This window comes from Meriones unguiculatus, chromosome 21 (genome assembly GCF_030254825.1).
Source record: "Meriones unguiculatus strain TT.TT164.6M chromosome 21, Bangor_MerUng_6.1, whole genome shotgun sequence".
NCBI classification, from domain to species: domain Eukaryota; kingdom Metazoa; phylum Chordata; class Mammalia; order Rodentia; family Muridae; genus Meriones; species Meriones unguiculatus.
The window spans coordinates 24,836,033-24,850,655 of NC_083368.1; the positions used below are offsets into that span (position 1 = coordinate 24,836,033).

The 14,623-nt window shown below is 33.5% G+C and overlaps 1 protein-coding gene across 6 annotated transcripts in view; it reads right to left on the reverse strand.

The window, feature by feature from the left end:
• Pclo (piccolo presynaptic cytomatrix protein) overlaps nt 1-14,623 on the reverse strand; it is a 321,060-nt gene that overhangs the window by 104,510 nt on the left and 201,927 nt on the right. For all 6 annotated transcript variants that reach the window (XM_060373892.1, XM_060373895.1, XM_060373894.1 and 3 more), the window contains exon 9: nt 11,255-11,345. In XM_060373892.1, coding sequence (XP_060229875.1) covers nt 11,255-11,345 — 91 coding nt within the window. The remainder of the gene's footprint in view (nt 1-11,254; nt 11,346-14,623) is intronic.

Sequence of the window (14,623 nt, forward strand, 5' to 3'; positions counted from 1 at the left end):
ATGGAAACAAGAAGCATGTAGTGAGGGGAGGACAAAGGATGAGAGTACTCAGAGAGACAGCTGGATTGAGGGGAGGACAAAGGATGAGAGTACTCAGAGAGACAGCTGGATCTCTAGGGTGAGCCAGAAACCTAGGACAATGGAAACTTCTAGGAATCTGTGAGGGTGACCCTAGCTAAGACTCCTAGAAATGGGGGAGATGGAGCCTGAACTAGCTATCTCCTGTAATTTTCAATGGTGATATTGGGACTCCAACCCAGCCAGAAAACCTCAATCTACAATTTTTTCTGCTTCCAAGATATGCATAGGTAAAAGATGGAGCAGAAGGTGTGGAAAGGGCTAACCAATGACTGGCCAAGCTTGAGACCCATCACGTGAGAGGGAGCCCTCCTGGGCCTAGGTCAATTTCTCCATGGTAAGAGTGATCCCTCCAGAGAGCCATCAGGATGAACTAGAATTCAGATCTATAACCTCAAGGAACTAACATTTACAATTCTCTGCCTGTGGTTGGAAGAGGCATCCATATCTAGAGAGAAACAAAGCTTGATTAGTACAGATTGTAGATTTGCAAGGTCACGAGTAGGCTGACCATTTAAGTTATGAAAACGTCGGCACAGTCAATGTGTATTGTTTCAAATATTACTCAATTTGTTATGCAGTAATTAGAAACTAATATGAGAATAAAAGTTGTACTTTTAGCCTTCTGTGCATGAATATATGCTAATATTACCTTGATACCAAAACTTGAAATATATTAATTTTTACAATACTGAGAAGGCAATGAGCAATCAGTGTTAGAGCATAGGCATGAAAAGGAAAATGTCTGGTTTCTACAGCGATGGGGTTCTGGAACAGCAGGAATAGTGAACACTCTCCATTTACACAATGGCACTGAATAATGAAGACATGTATGGGTCAGCTTATGTCTCCCCAAATGAAACTCATGCAACAATGTTAATAATTTTGAAAACAACATGTGAATCTTGTCACTAGTTCATAGCATATGTTTGTCTGAGGAGCACACAGGGAGGTGGTCTAGGTAACCAAGTTTGACTTTTGGATGAACTCCTTCATTGTATTGAGGTGCTTTGCTCGGACTAAAGAAAAAGAACTGTGGAATAAGCCAGATTCTATCGTTTTTGCTGACAACCCTTTCAAGCGGATCTCTTGTGTGTCTTGTGTTATTTTCTTTTAACCCTCACTCCCCACTCAGGAACTGTTTGACTCTGCCAGCAGGCTCTGGCACCTCTCATCTTCATTAATGACCTCTCTGCAAGATGCGTTAGTACATTACTGGCACAATGTAATAGTGGGAAAAACCAACCAATATCTGACCAGATATAAGGCCCATTCTATGAGATGAGACCCATCCACAGGACTGCTCTGGTAGCCAAGAACCTGTAGGACGGAGACCTAGCAAAAAACCAACTTCCACTGTTCTGTTGAAACACTGCATGTACAAATGACTCTTAAAGCCAGGCCCCAATGTCCAGCATTAGATGGTTAACATAAAATGAACTCAGTGACATTTTGGGAGGCCCTCTTTCTCATAGTGCTTTGCTAATGAAGTCTTATCAGGTCCTCTGAGTACACATCATGTTTTCCACTTTTGGGTTTTTCTGAGATTTCTGTGTATTTGAATATGCATCTATATGTGTTCTTGTGCTTTCTCTTTGACTCCTTTTGCTCTGTTTGTTTTGTCCTACTCTGGTTTGTTTTTATTTTATTTTGTTATTCTTTAGATTCCTGTTGATTTTCTAAGGAGAGAGAAAATCTGGGATTCAGATGGGAGGGGAGGATCTGGGAAAAGTTGAGGGAGGATAAACAGCAATAATATTGTATGGAAAAGCATCTTTTATCAACAAAAGAAAAATAGAAAATATACACATTCTGCAGCTTCTACAGTGAAGTGCCAGTTTCACAACACATCCATTTAAAATGCATGAGAAGGCAGCATACAGTATCAGGCAGGCTATATTCACCCTTTTCAAATTTCTTTACAGATGTCCCCTATCAGTGACCAGAGAGTAGGAGTGATAAGAAGTAAGAGGGATGGTAAGAAACACCTATTTGGGATTAATATGCTCTGTTGTCAAGAGCAAACATAGGAATGGAAACATGTCCTCTTGTGAAAGAGAATTGAAGCAACTTTGTTTCTAACAGCTTTATTGAGATAGAGCTCAGACATTGCAGACCTTATTGTTTTAAAGTTTACAGATAATTGTGTTAAGTGATTATAAATCAATGCTGTTTTACATAATCTATGTGCAGCCACAGCCATAGTCAATTCAAAAACAAGTTTTTAATCTTCACCAAAAGAAACTACATTCCTGCTAGCTATCACTTACCTACTCTACAGTCTTCCACTTTTGCCCTAAGCATTTACTTTTTGTCCTTTAGCTGTTCCATTTTTATGCTTTCCTATGCAAAGAATCATATTACATGTGGACTCCAGGCCCTGGTTTCTTCCATTTAGGATGTTCCCAAAAGTCTTTCAAATTGCAATGTGAATTAGTCCTTTACTCTTTGTGTTTGGTGAGTAATACCCATTCTACGGATGTACAGCCCTGCCTCACAACAAAAGGTAGAAATTTCTGAGAAGTATATTGTCAGGCGTTTTTCTTGACCCTTCATAGTGTATAGTTAAGTAAAGATGGCTATTATATGGGGTGATATCTTTTCTTGGATTCCCACCAGGGAATGTGGCTTGCCATTTACTGCAGCATCTTGGTACAGTGCATGACAAAACTACCTACTTATGTATTCATTCATGCATGGACAGACATTTTGGCTACTTCTCCTCATCTATATCTATGATTTCTTGGTGTTAATTTAAGCATTTTTAAAAGTCTGAAAATTATTTTAATTATAGTGATTATAGTGTTAAAATTTTTGTTTTAATGTATTTAAATATCTATTAAAGCTTATGTTTGTCAGGTTTACATCATATTAGAACTGTCAGACCATACTATTATTCTAGAAAGCAGAAGGAAGCTATGAGTTTTACAGATGCTTTGGCACTTATTAAATATTATCCACCAACTTTGTTTCTCGGTGATCTAAGCCACAGAATGCGGAGAACTAAGAAGGGGCTTTCAAATATCCTAAATAATGAAAAAAATTATTGTAATGCAACATTAAGTCAAATTTCAAAACATGGAATAAATAAGATTTTCACTCTTATAATTCTTATTTATAACTCAAATTTAGGATATTTTCAAAATTCAGTCCACGGACATAGAATTAGTAAACATGAGAATTAGCTAGCCCAGGGTTAATGCTGACAACTCTAATTTGTCAAAAACTACATGCTGTTTGGTCCTCTGTGCTATATTAACTTTATACAATTTTTTTATTATTATTACAGAAATCATTAAATATTTTATAAAAGCCTAAAAGAAAGAAAGTGAGGAAAGAAGGCATTCTGCAGCAGGATGGGCTTAGACTCCTTGTTCTGTTCTCACAAAGAATATCTTAACTTTTGTTAAGATTCTAAGAATGTCATTATTTTCCCTGGGAACCTACTGCACTTCTTGAAACATCAGAGTACCGTGATGGTGACTCTTGCCTCCAGATTTCTGAGATTTCTCAGAATTCTCTTTTGTCTGTGAATGAGTTCAATCCAGATACCTAGAACTACTATTCTGTTGCCAGATGATTCATTCTCCTGGAGTATAACTGGTCTGGAACTTTCTTTTTAGGCATACAAAACATGTATTTCAACGAAGTGCTTATATATTATTGCCTATGAGCATATTACATTAGAACAAATTTCAATAGATTAATCTTCTATGTTTATTTAAATATAATAATTTAAGTGTCATAACACTGTACAGTCAAAAGCAATTCTGTAGATGACTTTAAAAACTAACATACATGATTTTTCCTAGTGTGTCAAGACTTTTATCATAAGTGAAGGCTTGTTTGGTGGCCTACCTTCTGTTTCATCCTGGAGAGTACTTCATATGCATGACGGAAAAGAGCATACTATGCTTTTGGTTTGAAAGAGCTTAAGAGTTCTGTTATGTCTAATTGCTGCTCATGTCCTCTACTGCCTTGGTAGTTATTTCTCCAGTTATTCTGTCATTGAAATTTTTACATTGAAATCTTCAACTTCTTTATTAATTTGAACAATGATTATGTCATATATTTAAAGGCTTTCGTGTTTAGTACAAACACGTTTGTAATCACACACATTTGGTGAATTCTTTCACTTTTTCAATTTATAATTTTTTTTTCATAAGGACTTTTGCTTTTGCCTGTGCTATCCATCATTAATTACTTCTGTCACTTTTGGTGACTCTATGAATGAAATACCATTTTCAGTCATTTTATTTTCAACTTCTTTGGGCCTTAGGATATAAACTAAATACTGTGTAGATAGCACATTGTTGGATGTTCTATTTTACAAATAGTTTTTGATAATGCAGGTTTTTTGGTAAGTTTAGTCCATTTACAGTCAAGCAACTATCTGTTAAAGAACTTGTATTTGCTTTGTTGTTTGTTTTTGCATGCTTTACAGATTTTGACCATTACTTTCTGTGTTTTTTACTTTATTTCATCTTTGTTTTATTTTTTGAAGTGATATAATTTGATGTTTTTCTATATTCTATTAATATTTTCTTTGAGGTTACCATGAGAGTTTTATATCTGATTCTCTTTGTGTTGAAACTGAAACATCAGCAGACTAGGGAAGGGGCATAGGAGGAAAGAGAGAAGGAGTGTAGGAATGGGAGGAGATGAGGGAGGGGACTACAGCTGGGACACAAAGTGAATAAATTGTAACAAATAAATAAAAAGAAAAGGAAAAAAAAACTTGGTGTGGTGGCACATGCCTGTAATCCCAACACTTGAGGAGGCAGAAGCAGACAGATCTCTGTGAGTTCGAGGCCAACCTTGTCTACAAAATGAGTCCAGGACAACCAAGGCAACACAAAGAAATCCTGTCTCAAAAAAACTTAAAAACAAACAATAACAACAATGTGAAATATCTAGTGATGCCAACTTATCTTCAATTTCATTTGAAAACTCTATTCCAATAGACTTCTGTGTTATAATTTAATATCACAAATGATATCTGTATATCTATATACATTCTGTGCCCAATGACAGGAACTTTTATCAGTTTTATGCATTTCTTCTATATCAATAAAAAAGAAAAAAAGGAAACTACAAACCATAAAAAAACCGTTTCAAATGCTGAAAATTTTCATAGCAGCTCATACAATGAACTCCTCTTTTAAAAAGTAAACAATATAATTGAACAAGATTTAATAAATTATTATCCAGTTAAGCATCTAGAAGTTGAGTAAATCCTACAAAAAAAGTGAGTAGCATACATTCTAGAGAAACTACTGGTTTAAAAGCAAAAACAGTGAAAGTCCACTGTGTCTTTCTGGACTACCCCTATATCCAGATCATCTACCATGTGACTACCTGGAGAAATGAGCTATCAAGACCAGAGAGGGGCTTTGTTGCTATTTAATGGAGCAAGCAGGAGACCTGAAGATTCTCTAGGCATTAAGTAGGGCCACTGATAACTAGGTGAGTGATAATTAATAAACTCTCTCCATGCTTTTTGGTAAGGAGAATCTTGGTATATGGACAGCATATATCAGGCAGTGCCTAATTCATTTTGAATATCTAGTCTAAAGAAGATTACACACATATATAACATGGGTAAGAAGAAAATTTAAAGCTTACTTGAGCTTTAACATTTCTTCCCAATTTATATACAAATCTAGCAAGGAGACTTTACAACCTTAGAGGTAGATGAAAGTCATTCAAGGTGAACTTTTGATCCATCATCGGATATTTTGATAGATTTTTAGAAAACTACAATACAAAACTATTCAAAGACATCACATGAAAATACATGCATAGAATAATCTTGGAAAATGATACACAAATACTTGATAAACAAGCTAAATCATGAAACAGAATGATCACACGTTATAACAAATAGAAATCATATGAATGCCATACAGCTTATAATTTAGAAATAAATTAAATATATCTTGTTGACAACAAAGAACACATGATCACCTAACTATACCTAGTTTACCTTTTGGTAAAATCCTGAATATATTCATAATAAAATCCCCTAAGATAAACTAAAAATAAAGGGTCAGTATGATGCTTATAGTTATAGTATATCCCTAAAATTACAGCTCATTAGAGGCAGGAGACTAACCATTCTGCATTTACCTAGTGAGCTTGAGGGAAGCAATGACTACATAAGACACTATTAGGAGCAACACAAGACAAAAACAAAAAAACAAACAAAAACATTCCAAGCTGGAATTAGAAGAATTAGAAGGTTTTTTTCTTCTACAGTCCTATTGCTTCTAGAATCCTTTTCATAACAATGTAGTTGTGAAGGAATCCTAAAATTCAAGGCCGAGCAAGGATGCCTACCCTTGCTACTATATTCATTACTGTACAAAAAATTTCCTCCTAGTGCTACCAAAAAATAATGCAGCACAAAACTCACATTGGGGGTAGTAATTACTGTATTGGCTGGTGACAGAAAATTTCATGTACAAAATCATGAATGATAAATAAAAATTATAAGCATAATAAATCTGTGAGGCTATTGACTGCTAATGGTTATCATATATAAACCAATCATTACAAAATGTCAGGAAATCTTTCAACATATAAATTAAATAAGACCCTTCACCATAAAATGAGACAGAATAAAAACTTAAACACATTTCATATGATAAATGCTAATTTTATACATAGGGAATAAAAATTTTGATGAGATGAATCGGTAGAAATCTAAATATACAGGATGTTACATATTCATGCAATGGGAATCCAGTGACTTTTAAGTCAGTAGTTTTATGTGCGTTAACATTTTTTTGTTTTGTTTTTGGTTTTCAGTACAATCCCTATCAGTGTCCCGGAAGGCTGATTACTTTTTCAAAATTCAAAGGCTATATAATTACTCCAATAGATTTTTTTGAAAATTAAATTGTTGAGGACTGATACTACCAGATTTCAAAACTCAATACACAACTGCACTAAAAAAAAAAAAAAAGTAGCCATATTTTCAGGTTCAGCACACTAAGCTGCAAATTTAATGTTTTTCAAGTAAGCTGAATAGACTTCTGCTGTGTAGATATCACATTTTTACTATCCATTTATTAGTTAAAGGGCATTTAGGCTGTTTCCACTTCCTGGCTATTGTGAATATAGTGGTGGTGAACAAGGCTGAGGTAGCATTTGTATAGCTGGATGCCAAGTCTTTTGGAAATATGCCAGTGAGTTGTATATCTGAGTCAAATAGGAGGTCGAATTTTAGCTTTCTGAGAATTCTCATTACCTACTTCTACAGTGGTTTTCACAGTTTTCAATAGTTAATAATGTATATACACATATACACTCACATGCTCATACATTATATATATGTATGTATATATATGTATATATATATTTGCATGTGTGCATGCAATAATAGTGAAAAGAGAAACTATGAATTTTAAGAGGGTGGGGAAGCTGAGGGCTGATATTTTTCAATGCATTTTTTTCTATTCACACAGCAAATCATAAGAATGCTAAGTGACAGATATTAGCAAAGAAACATAAAGTTTCCTGCACTATGAGTTATAAAAGCTTTTGGAAAGCAGATTCTATGTGGTGTGAATTTAAAAAAAATATGGAAAAAGCATATCTGTCGTATTTATATTGCTTTTTCACAATCTCTGCAATCTCTATAGTACAGTGTTGGCCCTCAGAAATTTAGGTTTCGAAAGCCATTTATCATCTCTACTATGCCTGGAAGCTTCAAAGAGCCTCTATTAGTACATATTACAACTGTGCATATATTCTGTCTTATCTGTGTTTTTAAAAGAGGATTAAAATATTTATTAATTTCTTTGAAATAATAAAACCATTGTACATTAGCTACATTAACATATTTAATAAAATTCTTTTACTAATAGAGAATGGTTCATCTTGTTTCCATTCTTCAAATATGCTTCTTTGAGGCTTAACAAAAGAGAGCTGAGTTCTCATGCTTGTTTTCTTTTGCAGTCTCCCGTGATGCCACACAGTAGACAGCCTTCAAAAACCATTAGATATTCTCCAAAAATTAGAAGCATAAAGGCCAACCCATGTTAGTATCACTCTGGGAGAAGTTTTGAGTTGGAGGATCAACAAAACATTATGGGACTATTGTAAGCTTCCATCGTCCATATTTTGAGATATATTTGACAAGGGAAGTGCCATTAACTTATTTCCTCTTTTGTTTTTGTCATTGTTTTTGCTTCTGATAAATATGAAAGATTTTTCTTTCATTTACTAATTGTGCATATTTATAATAGTTTTATAAATATTTTATTCAACTCTCAGCTATATAGGTCTGACAAGAGTTTGTGAAAGACAGGTAATATATCTTCTTTGAACAAGTTTGGGTAACCAAAATGAAAACATTTTGATGGCTTTTTTTCTCCCTTGTTTGGGAGAATGGGTATGCTACATTTTATTCTTCACTTTTTCATTGCTCACATCCTTAGGCTAAGAGGTACCTACCAGTTTTGCACAGGCTTTTTATTAATGAGGAAGCTACCATTCACATTATTTATCCCTAACCATGAGAAACTAGTAGGGATGGAAAGTTTGCTGTGGAAATTTTTATATGTATAGGAAATGAACAGACTAAAACAAATAGTTTATCACAATACAGTTGAAATTCTAGATCTCACAATCACAAAATCATGGTCAATTTTGTTTTCTTTGTTTGTACACTAAAATTCATTCCCAGTTAGTTTTGAAGCAAATTTTATACATGTATCATTATTTGTAAATATTTTAGTATGCATCTCAAAAAGATATATTCAATCATGATGAAAGCTAATAAGAACACATATTTTTGAAATTTCTCTTAGTATGAATTTAAAACAATCCCACATAAATGTAATAGCACAGTTAATTGCTTCCTTTAGTCATTAAATACAAATACAAAAAAAATATGTTATACATGATAAAAGCTATTTTATCTGTCCAAAAAGATTTACTAAAATAAAAATGTGAACACAAAGTCGTATTCCTAATATAATTAATAAATAATGAGTATCCACAGAATGCTGACAAATCAAAGCAAGCTTGGTTTTGGCACCATATAAGACAAGGTAAAGTCAAGCATGACTGCTCTATTGGAGGTTATGCCTATAGTAGATGCTTTACAAAGACTTACGCTTCACTCCTTATTCATAGACTCATATACTTAAAACAATGTACATTTCTAAGGATTTAGTGATAACACTACAGATTGTTTTAAGATATTTTATGTTGTGTGGAACTGTGTTCTCTAAGAATAAACAAACTACACATTTAGTAGTAACCATTGAAGTGTGCATAAAAGTGGAAAATAGTTTATTATTTTAGGAAGATAATAAAATAAAAGGAGACTTGGAGGTAATATGTGCACTTGCTAGAAAAATTAGTTTCCAAAATAATAATTCTCTTCTTAAAAAAATTAAAAGAAATGAATATATTTTTGAGAGTTAAATATTTATAAGAGTAAATGAGTAGCATTTGTTTTCATTATTTTTGTAGTTTAGTCATTTTCTTGTTGAAGTACAACAATAATAAGGTAGAAAAAAATAAGGCAGAGAGGAAATCTTTTAATATCCAGCAAAAATGATGACATGAGTAGACAGATACATTGATATACAGCCTGTTGACTTAGGGGAAATGGTCCAAAATTCCTAAAATATATCCTACAAAAATAATTTCAGCATTACCATAACACATTATACCATTTTGATTTATGTTATAGAAGTAACTGCAATAATTTTCATCAAGGAATAACTTCCACAAAACTACCCAAGAAACACTAATCTATCTCGATATATAAAAATTTTCTAAGAAATGAAAATCAAATCTAAGCAGACAATATAAGTATAGAATAGATTTTATAAGAATGAAATGATTAAAAAAAAGCACTAAGCATTTAAATATTTCTCTTCTATTTTCAATTTGAACAACAACATAGTATGTATAAATACTCTATGTGTAATATATTATAGTATATTTGAATCCTTTTTCTTTGGTAAAAGAAAAAAACATACAATTTTAACAACAAAACATTAGATTCCTAAGTGATGAGTCTTCTGTGAAAACAGAGAGCAAGCTATCCCTCTCCATTGCACAGCCATGCTTCAAAGTCTGAAACAGCAGTTGCAGCTGAGAGACCAAGTGCTTTCCAAAATCAACATAAAAAAGGAGTATATCCACCATGTTACATCTGCCTCTTGAACAAAGCCCACAACAATACCCTTGAAATTTGCCAGTATTTTCCATTTATATTGGTTGGATCTGAAAAACAGATTACGCACAGTAACTGAGAAAAATACAAGAACTACGCAGGGTATATTTTGTCAACTTAAGAATTTCATTTCATCTCAGACTACAAATAATGAAAATCTCATTTGTAATATGAAAATTTTATAAATTTTCAAGGGTTTCAGGCTCATGAAATTAAAAATAATTATAGAAATTTTTATGCTGGATGAAATGCAGGAACCATAACAATGAAATACAATGTTAGATCCTAGATTGTATCTTGAAGAGGTAAATAAAACAAATGATTAGTGGAAAAGCACAAAATTTGGGTAAGACTTAGAATTGTTTTACTATCATATCATGTTGACTTCTTTTATTTTGTCAATTTTGTTTAGATTTATGTCAATATTAGAAAATTTAGCAAAAAGAAAGGGCAACACAGAAATCTGTGCCATTTTCTGGAGGTCCATGATTACGCCAAAATAAGAAGCTTAGAGAGTCTATTATCAGCTTTAATCTATAAATAGACATAAGTAATCTGAAAGCTGACCATGACTGACAGTTCTCACCGTGGATAAATATAGAGGAATCTGATCCTAAGATCCCCAGGCCTTTATTTCCTCTAACCTCAGTGACTATATTAGTCATGAGAGCCAAACACATTGTAATGTGGTGACCATGATACTCCCCGAAGCAGTAACTATGAGTCCTGCCAAATCATGCTAGAGACTCAGATCATAAAGAAAGGATATGTAACGCGTAGCAACTCTTCGTGCAAAAATCATGTCCTTAATGTTTTTTTTTTGTTTTGAAATAAATAGCCTGATATTTTGGATATGTTTTAAAACAGATGTAAAAGGTCGTTTTCTAAAATTCAATGAGTCATTTAAACTGAAATACAAATACATATGTCAATAAGACATCAGAATTGGAAATTAGCAGATAGTTCAGTGCGTTTTACCTGAAACTGTGTGATCCTTAGTGTCTCTGGTTATTTTTATCCTTGCATGAGGAAAGATGTAGTGCATTGTCTTCCCATTCATCTGCAGAATCTAGGACATACAAGGGATTATGTAAAAAACAATCAGTAAAACAAACCCTTGAAATATTTCATGCAGAACTACAGTTGCTCAATTCAAAGCTCACCAATTAAATCAATAAAAAGATGCCAGAGATGCTTGAATAATGACACTGGAGGAATTTACAATGACACCCCATAATGATTAAGTTTGTTTCTGAGTTCATTATGGTATTTCATTTATAACCAATCACTCTTGAAGACTGGCTAGTTTTCTTTAGGAAATCAATGAGCATGGGTTTTTTTTTTTGTTTGTTTGTTTGTTTGTTTTTTGTTTTTTTGGTTTTCAAGGATGTTTCTGGCTACAGTGGTATATACTCATTATTGATGATATTGATAACAATAAATAATGTAGATTGACAAAATCCAGTTCTTCATTTTGTACTTGAAAGTCAGAAACTGTGAGATTTCTTTTTTATTAATTATTTTTATTTTTTTATTAATTATACTTCATTCACTTTGTATCCCTCCATAAGCCTCTCCTTCCTCCCCTCCGGGTTCCACCTTCCCTCCCCCTTCTTCATGCATACCCCTCCCCAAGTCCACTGATAGGGGAGGTCCTCCTCTCCTTCCTTCTGATCTTAGTCTATCAGATCTCATCAGGAGTGGCTACATTGTCATCTTCTGTGGCCTGGTAAGGCTGCTCTCCCCTCAGGGGGAGGTGATAAAAGAGCAGGCCAATCAGTTCCTGTCAGAGGCAGTCCCTTTTCCAATTACTATGGAACCCACTTGGACACTAAACTGCCATAGGCTACATCTGTGCAGCGGTTCTAGGTTATCTCCATGCATGGTACTTGGTTGGAGTATGAGTCTCTGGGAAGACCCCTGTGTTCAAATTTTCTGGTTCTGTTGCTTTCCTTGTGGAGCTCCTGTCCTCTCCAGATCTTACTATTTCCCACTTCTTACATAAGATTCATTCATGTGACGGTATTCTAAAGTTTTAGTAATAAAGTAAAACTAGTGGAAAAAACACAGAGAAGGTCCCCTCTTGTCACATTTTTGTCATCCTAACTAGGTCTGTGATATATTTAAGGTGCTTGAATTTTGTGTAATTTTACTGTGGACATCTACTAGATTCATATTCATACTAATTCTGTCAAAACCAATAAAGACTTTATACAAGTATTCCTGAGTCTGTTTTTATATCCAAAGGTTATGATACTGATGGAGCTATTTCTTGTTACTACAGGAATTCCTAAAGCAGAAGAGGTAAAACTAACACTCTTGTGCCTGTAAGGCCCACACTATTTCATAACTGGACTTTGTTTTAACAGCATACATCATTCCGTAAAATGTTGTAGTCTACCTCGCTCTTATTTAAATGATTTTATAATCTCATGTAGGTTTAATGACAGTTTTAAAGTCACTTACCCGGCTGGTCAAAAACAAGCTAAGGCAACACTATTTTGCATTTAGGTTTTCTTCCCATTTTCTAGATTTGTTACTGCAGATGGAATCTCATAGTGCACAGACTGCAGTTTTCAAGAGTAGGCAAGCTTCTTAGCGTGTTCATGGGAGTTTTATCAGTGAATCTTTGTCAGGTTTTAATCAATATCTGTGCCGTTGGGTTACTGAATATCTTCATTTACATGATTTTTTTTTCTTTAGAATATCTCCCTACAATTCCTACAGCTTTTAAGACTTTGTAACCTGCATTATGAGCTCACTTACTAAAATGTTATATTTCTACAGCTATGACTGATATGGATGGGCCAATAGCAAGCAGAATGACAATTGTAGGTAAATACTGACAGCCTTCTAGAAAATAGGCTACAGGACACCTGTTTTATTTTATTTTTAACCAGCATTAGTAAGAGATACACCAAGGTGCTAGTCTCCGTTGCCATTGGTCTTTTGAAGATTTCTATATCAACATGTTGTCACCTTCATCTATCAAAGAACAATTCTTCTTTAATAACCATAAATATTTTCATGAGCCGAGTCTATGTATGTATCATGTAGTTAAGTTTGCATTAGCACAATTTTTATTTACCCATTCCCCCACTTTGATTAGCACAAAAGCTTGCTATGGAAGACAGATGCCTCACTGCTTCTCAGCACAATGCTGGACACTGCATACTTACACGTTAGGGAGTGTAAGGCAGAGAGCTGTTATGTTCTATATGTTCATGGCCAAAGACATAATACATGGTTTATCCCAAAGCATGAGGGAAACAGACTTTGTCTAGTTTTGTAGCAAGATGGTACTGATAGTATCAGAGATGTCTTATTGCAAGAAGGGGTTCATTCATGACAGGCTGAGTGACCAGTATGCTTAGCAAAGAGACCAGAGTCTAGAGAGAGAAAACTGTTCGGACACAAATAAAAGAAAAAAAAACGGCTCCTTCAGAGGAGGCTAAAATATCTTAAAGCAGAAGCTGCAGAGAGTTTCAGGTGACACTAGCTTTACTGTGCAAAGTGGGAAATATTATCACAGACAACATATGGTAACTCCTTAGAGCGCTCAGGTAAAAGAGATTGACCCTCTTCATGAAAAAAAAAAAAACCTTAAAAACAAATAAGATTAGATGGGCCTATTCATTTAACAATGAATTTGGATTTCTCTAGTATAATGCCAATATGTGCAAACATTAAATGTACAGATTTGAAAGGAAATAAAAACTGATTTGGTAAATTCATAGTTAGTATGATTTTTTTAGTTAGTAATATTTTTATTTTAGTTAGTAATATTCATAGTTAGTAATATTTTTTCAGAAGTAATCCTGTATCCATTTAGTGTTTTGTGCACAATATTTTACAGAAGATAAATTCATGTTTGAGTTACTCAATTGAATTTTATACTCTTTTCCCCTAGAGCACTTCATGAGGATAAACTCTTGTTGTACATGCTTTCAAGTAACAGCATCTTTGTTTATTGGTACCAAGAGCTCAGTATTACCTTTTATTATCAGACATGCAAAGAAGTGAATAAAATGCAAATTCCATTTTGTTATCCTCTAGACCAAAATAAAGTTCTCGAGTTAAAGATGAAAGCAATATTTTCAGATAAATATGCAGGAAATGCAGGAAAGCATGAACATTTATTTAAAAATTTAAAAATTTTTTAAAAAATGTGTATAAATTTGATATACACATTAAAATAAAAATCACAAACATTAAAATTAATGTAATTAAACTTTGGAAAGTTATGCATTTAAGGCATATGATATCTTCTATATAGAATCAATTTTTAGAAAACATAAACAGAAAAGCAAATTATTGCCATAACAATCAATATTTCTGTTACTTTTG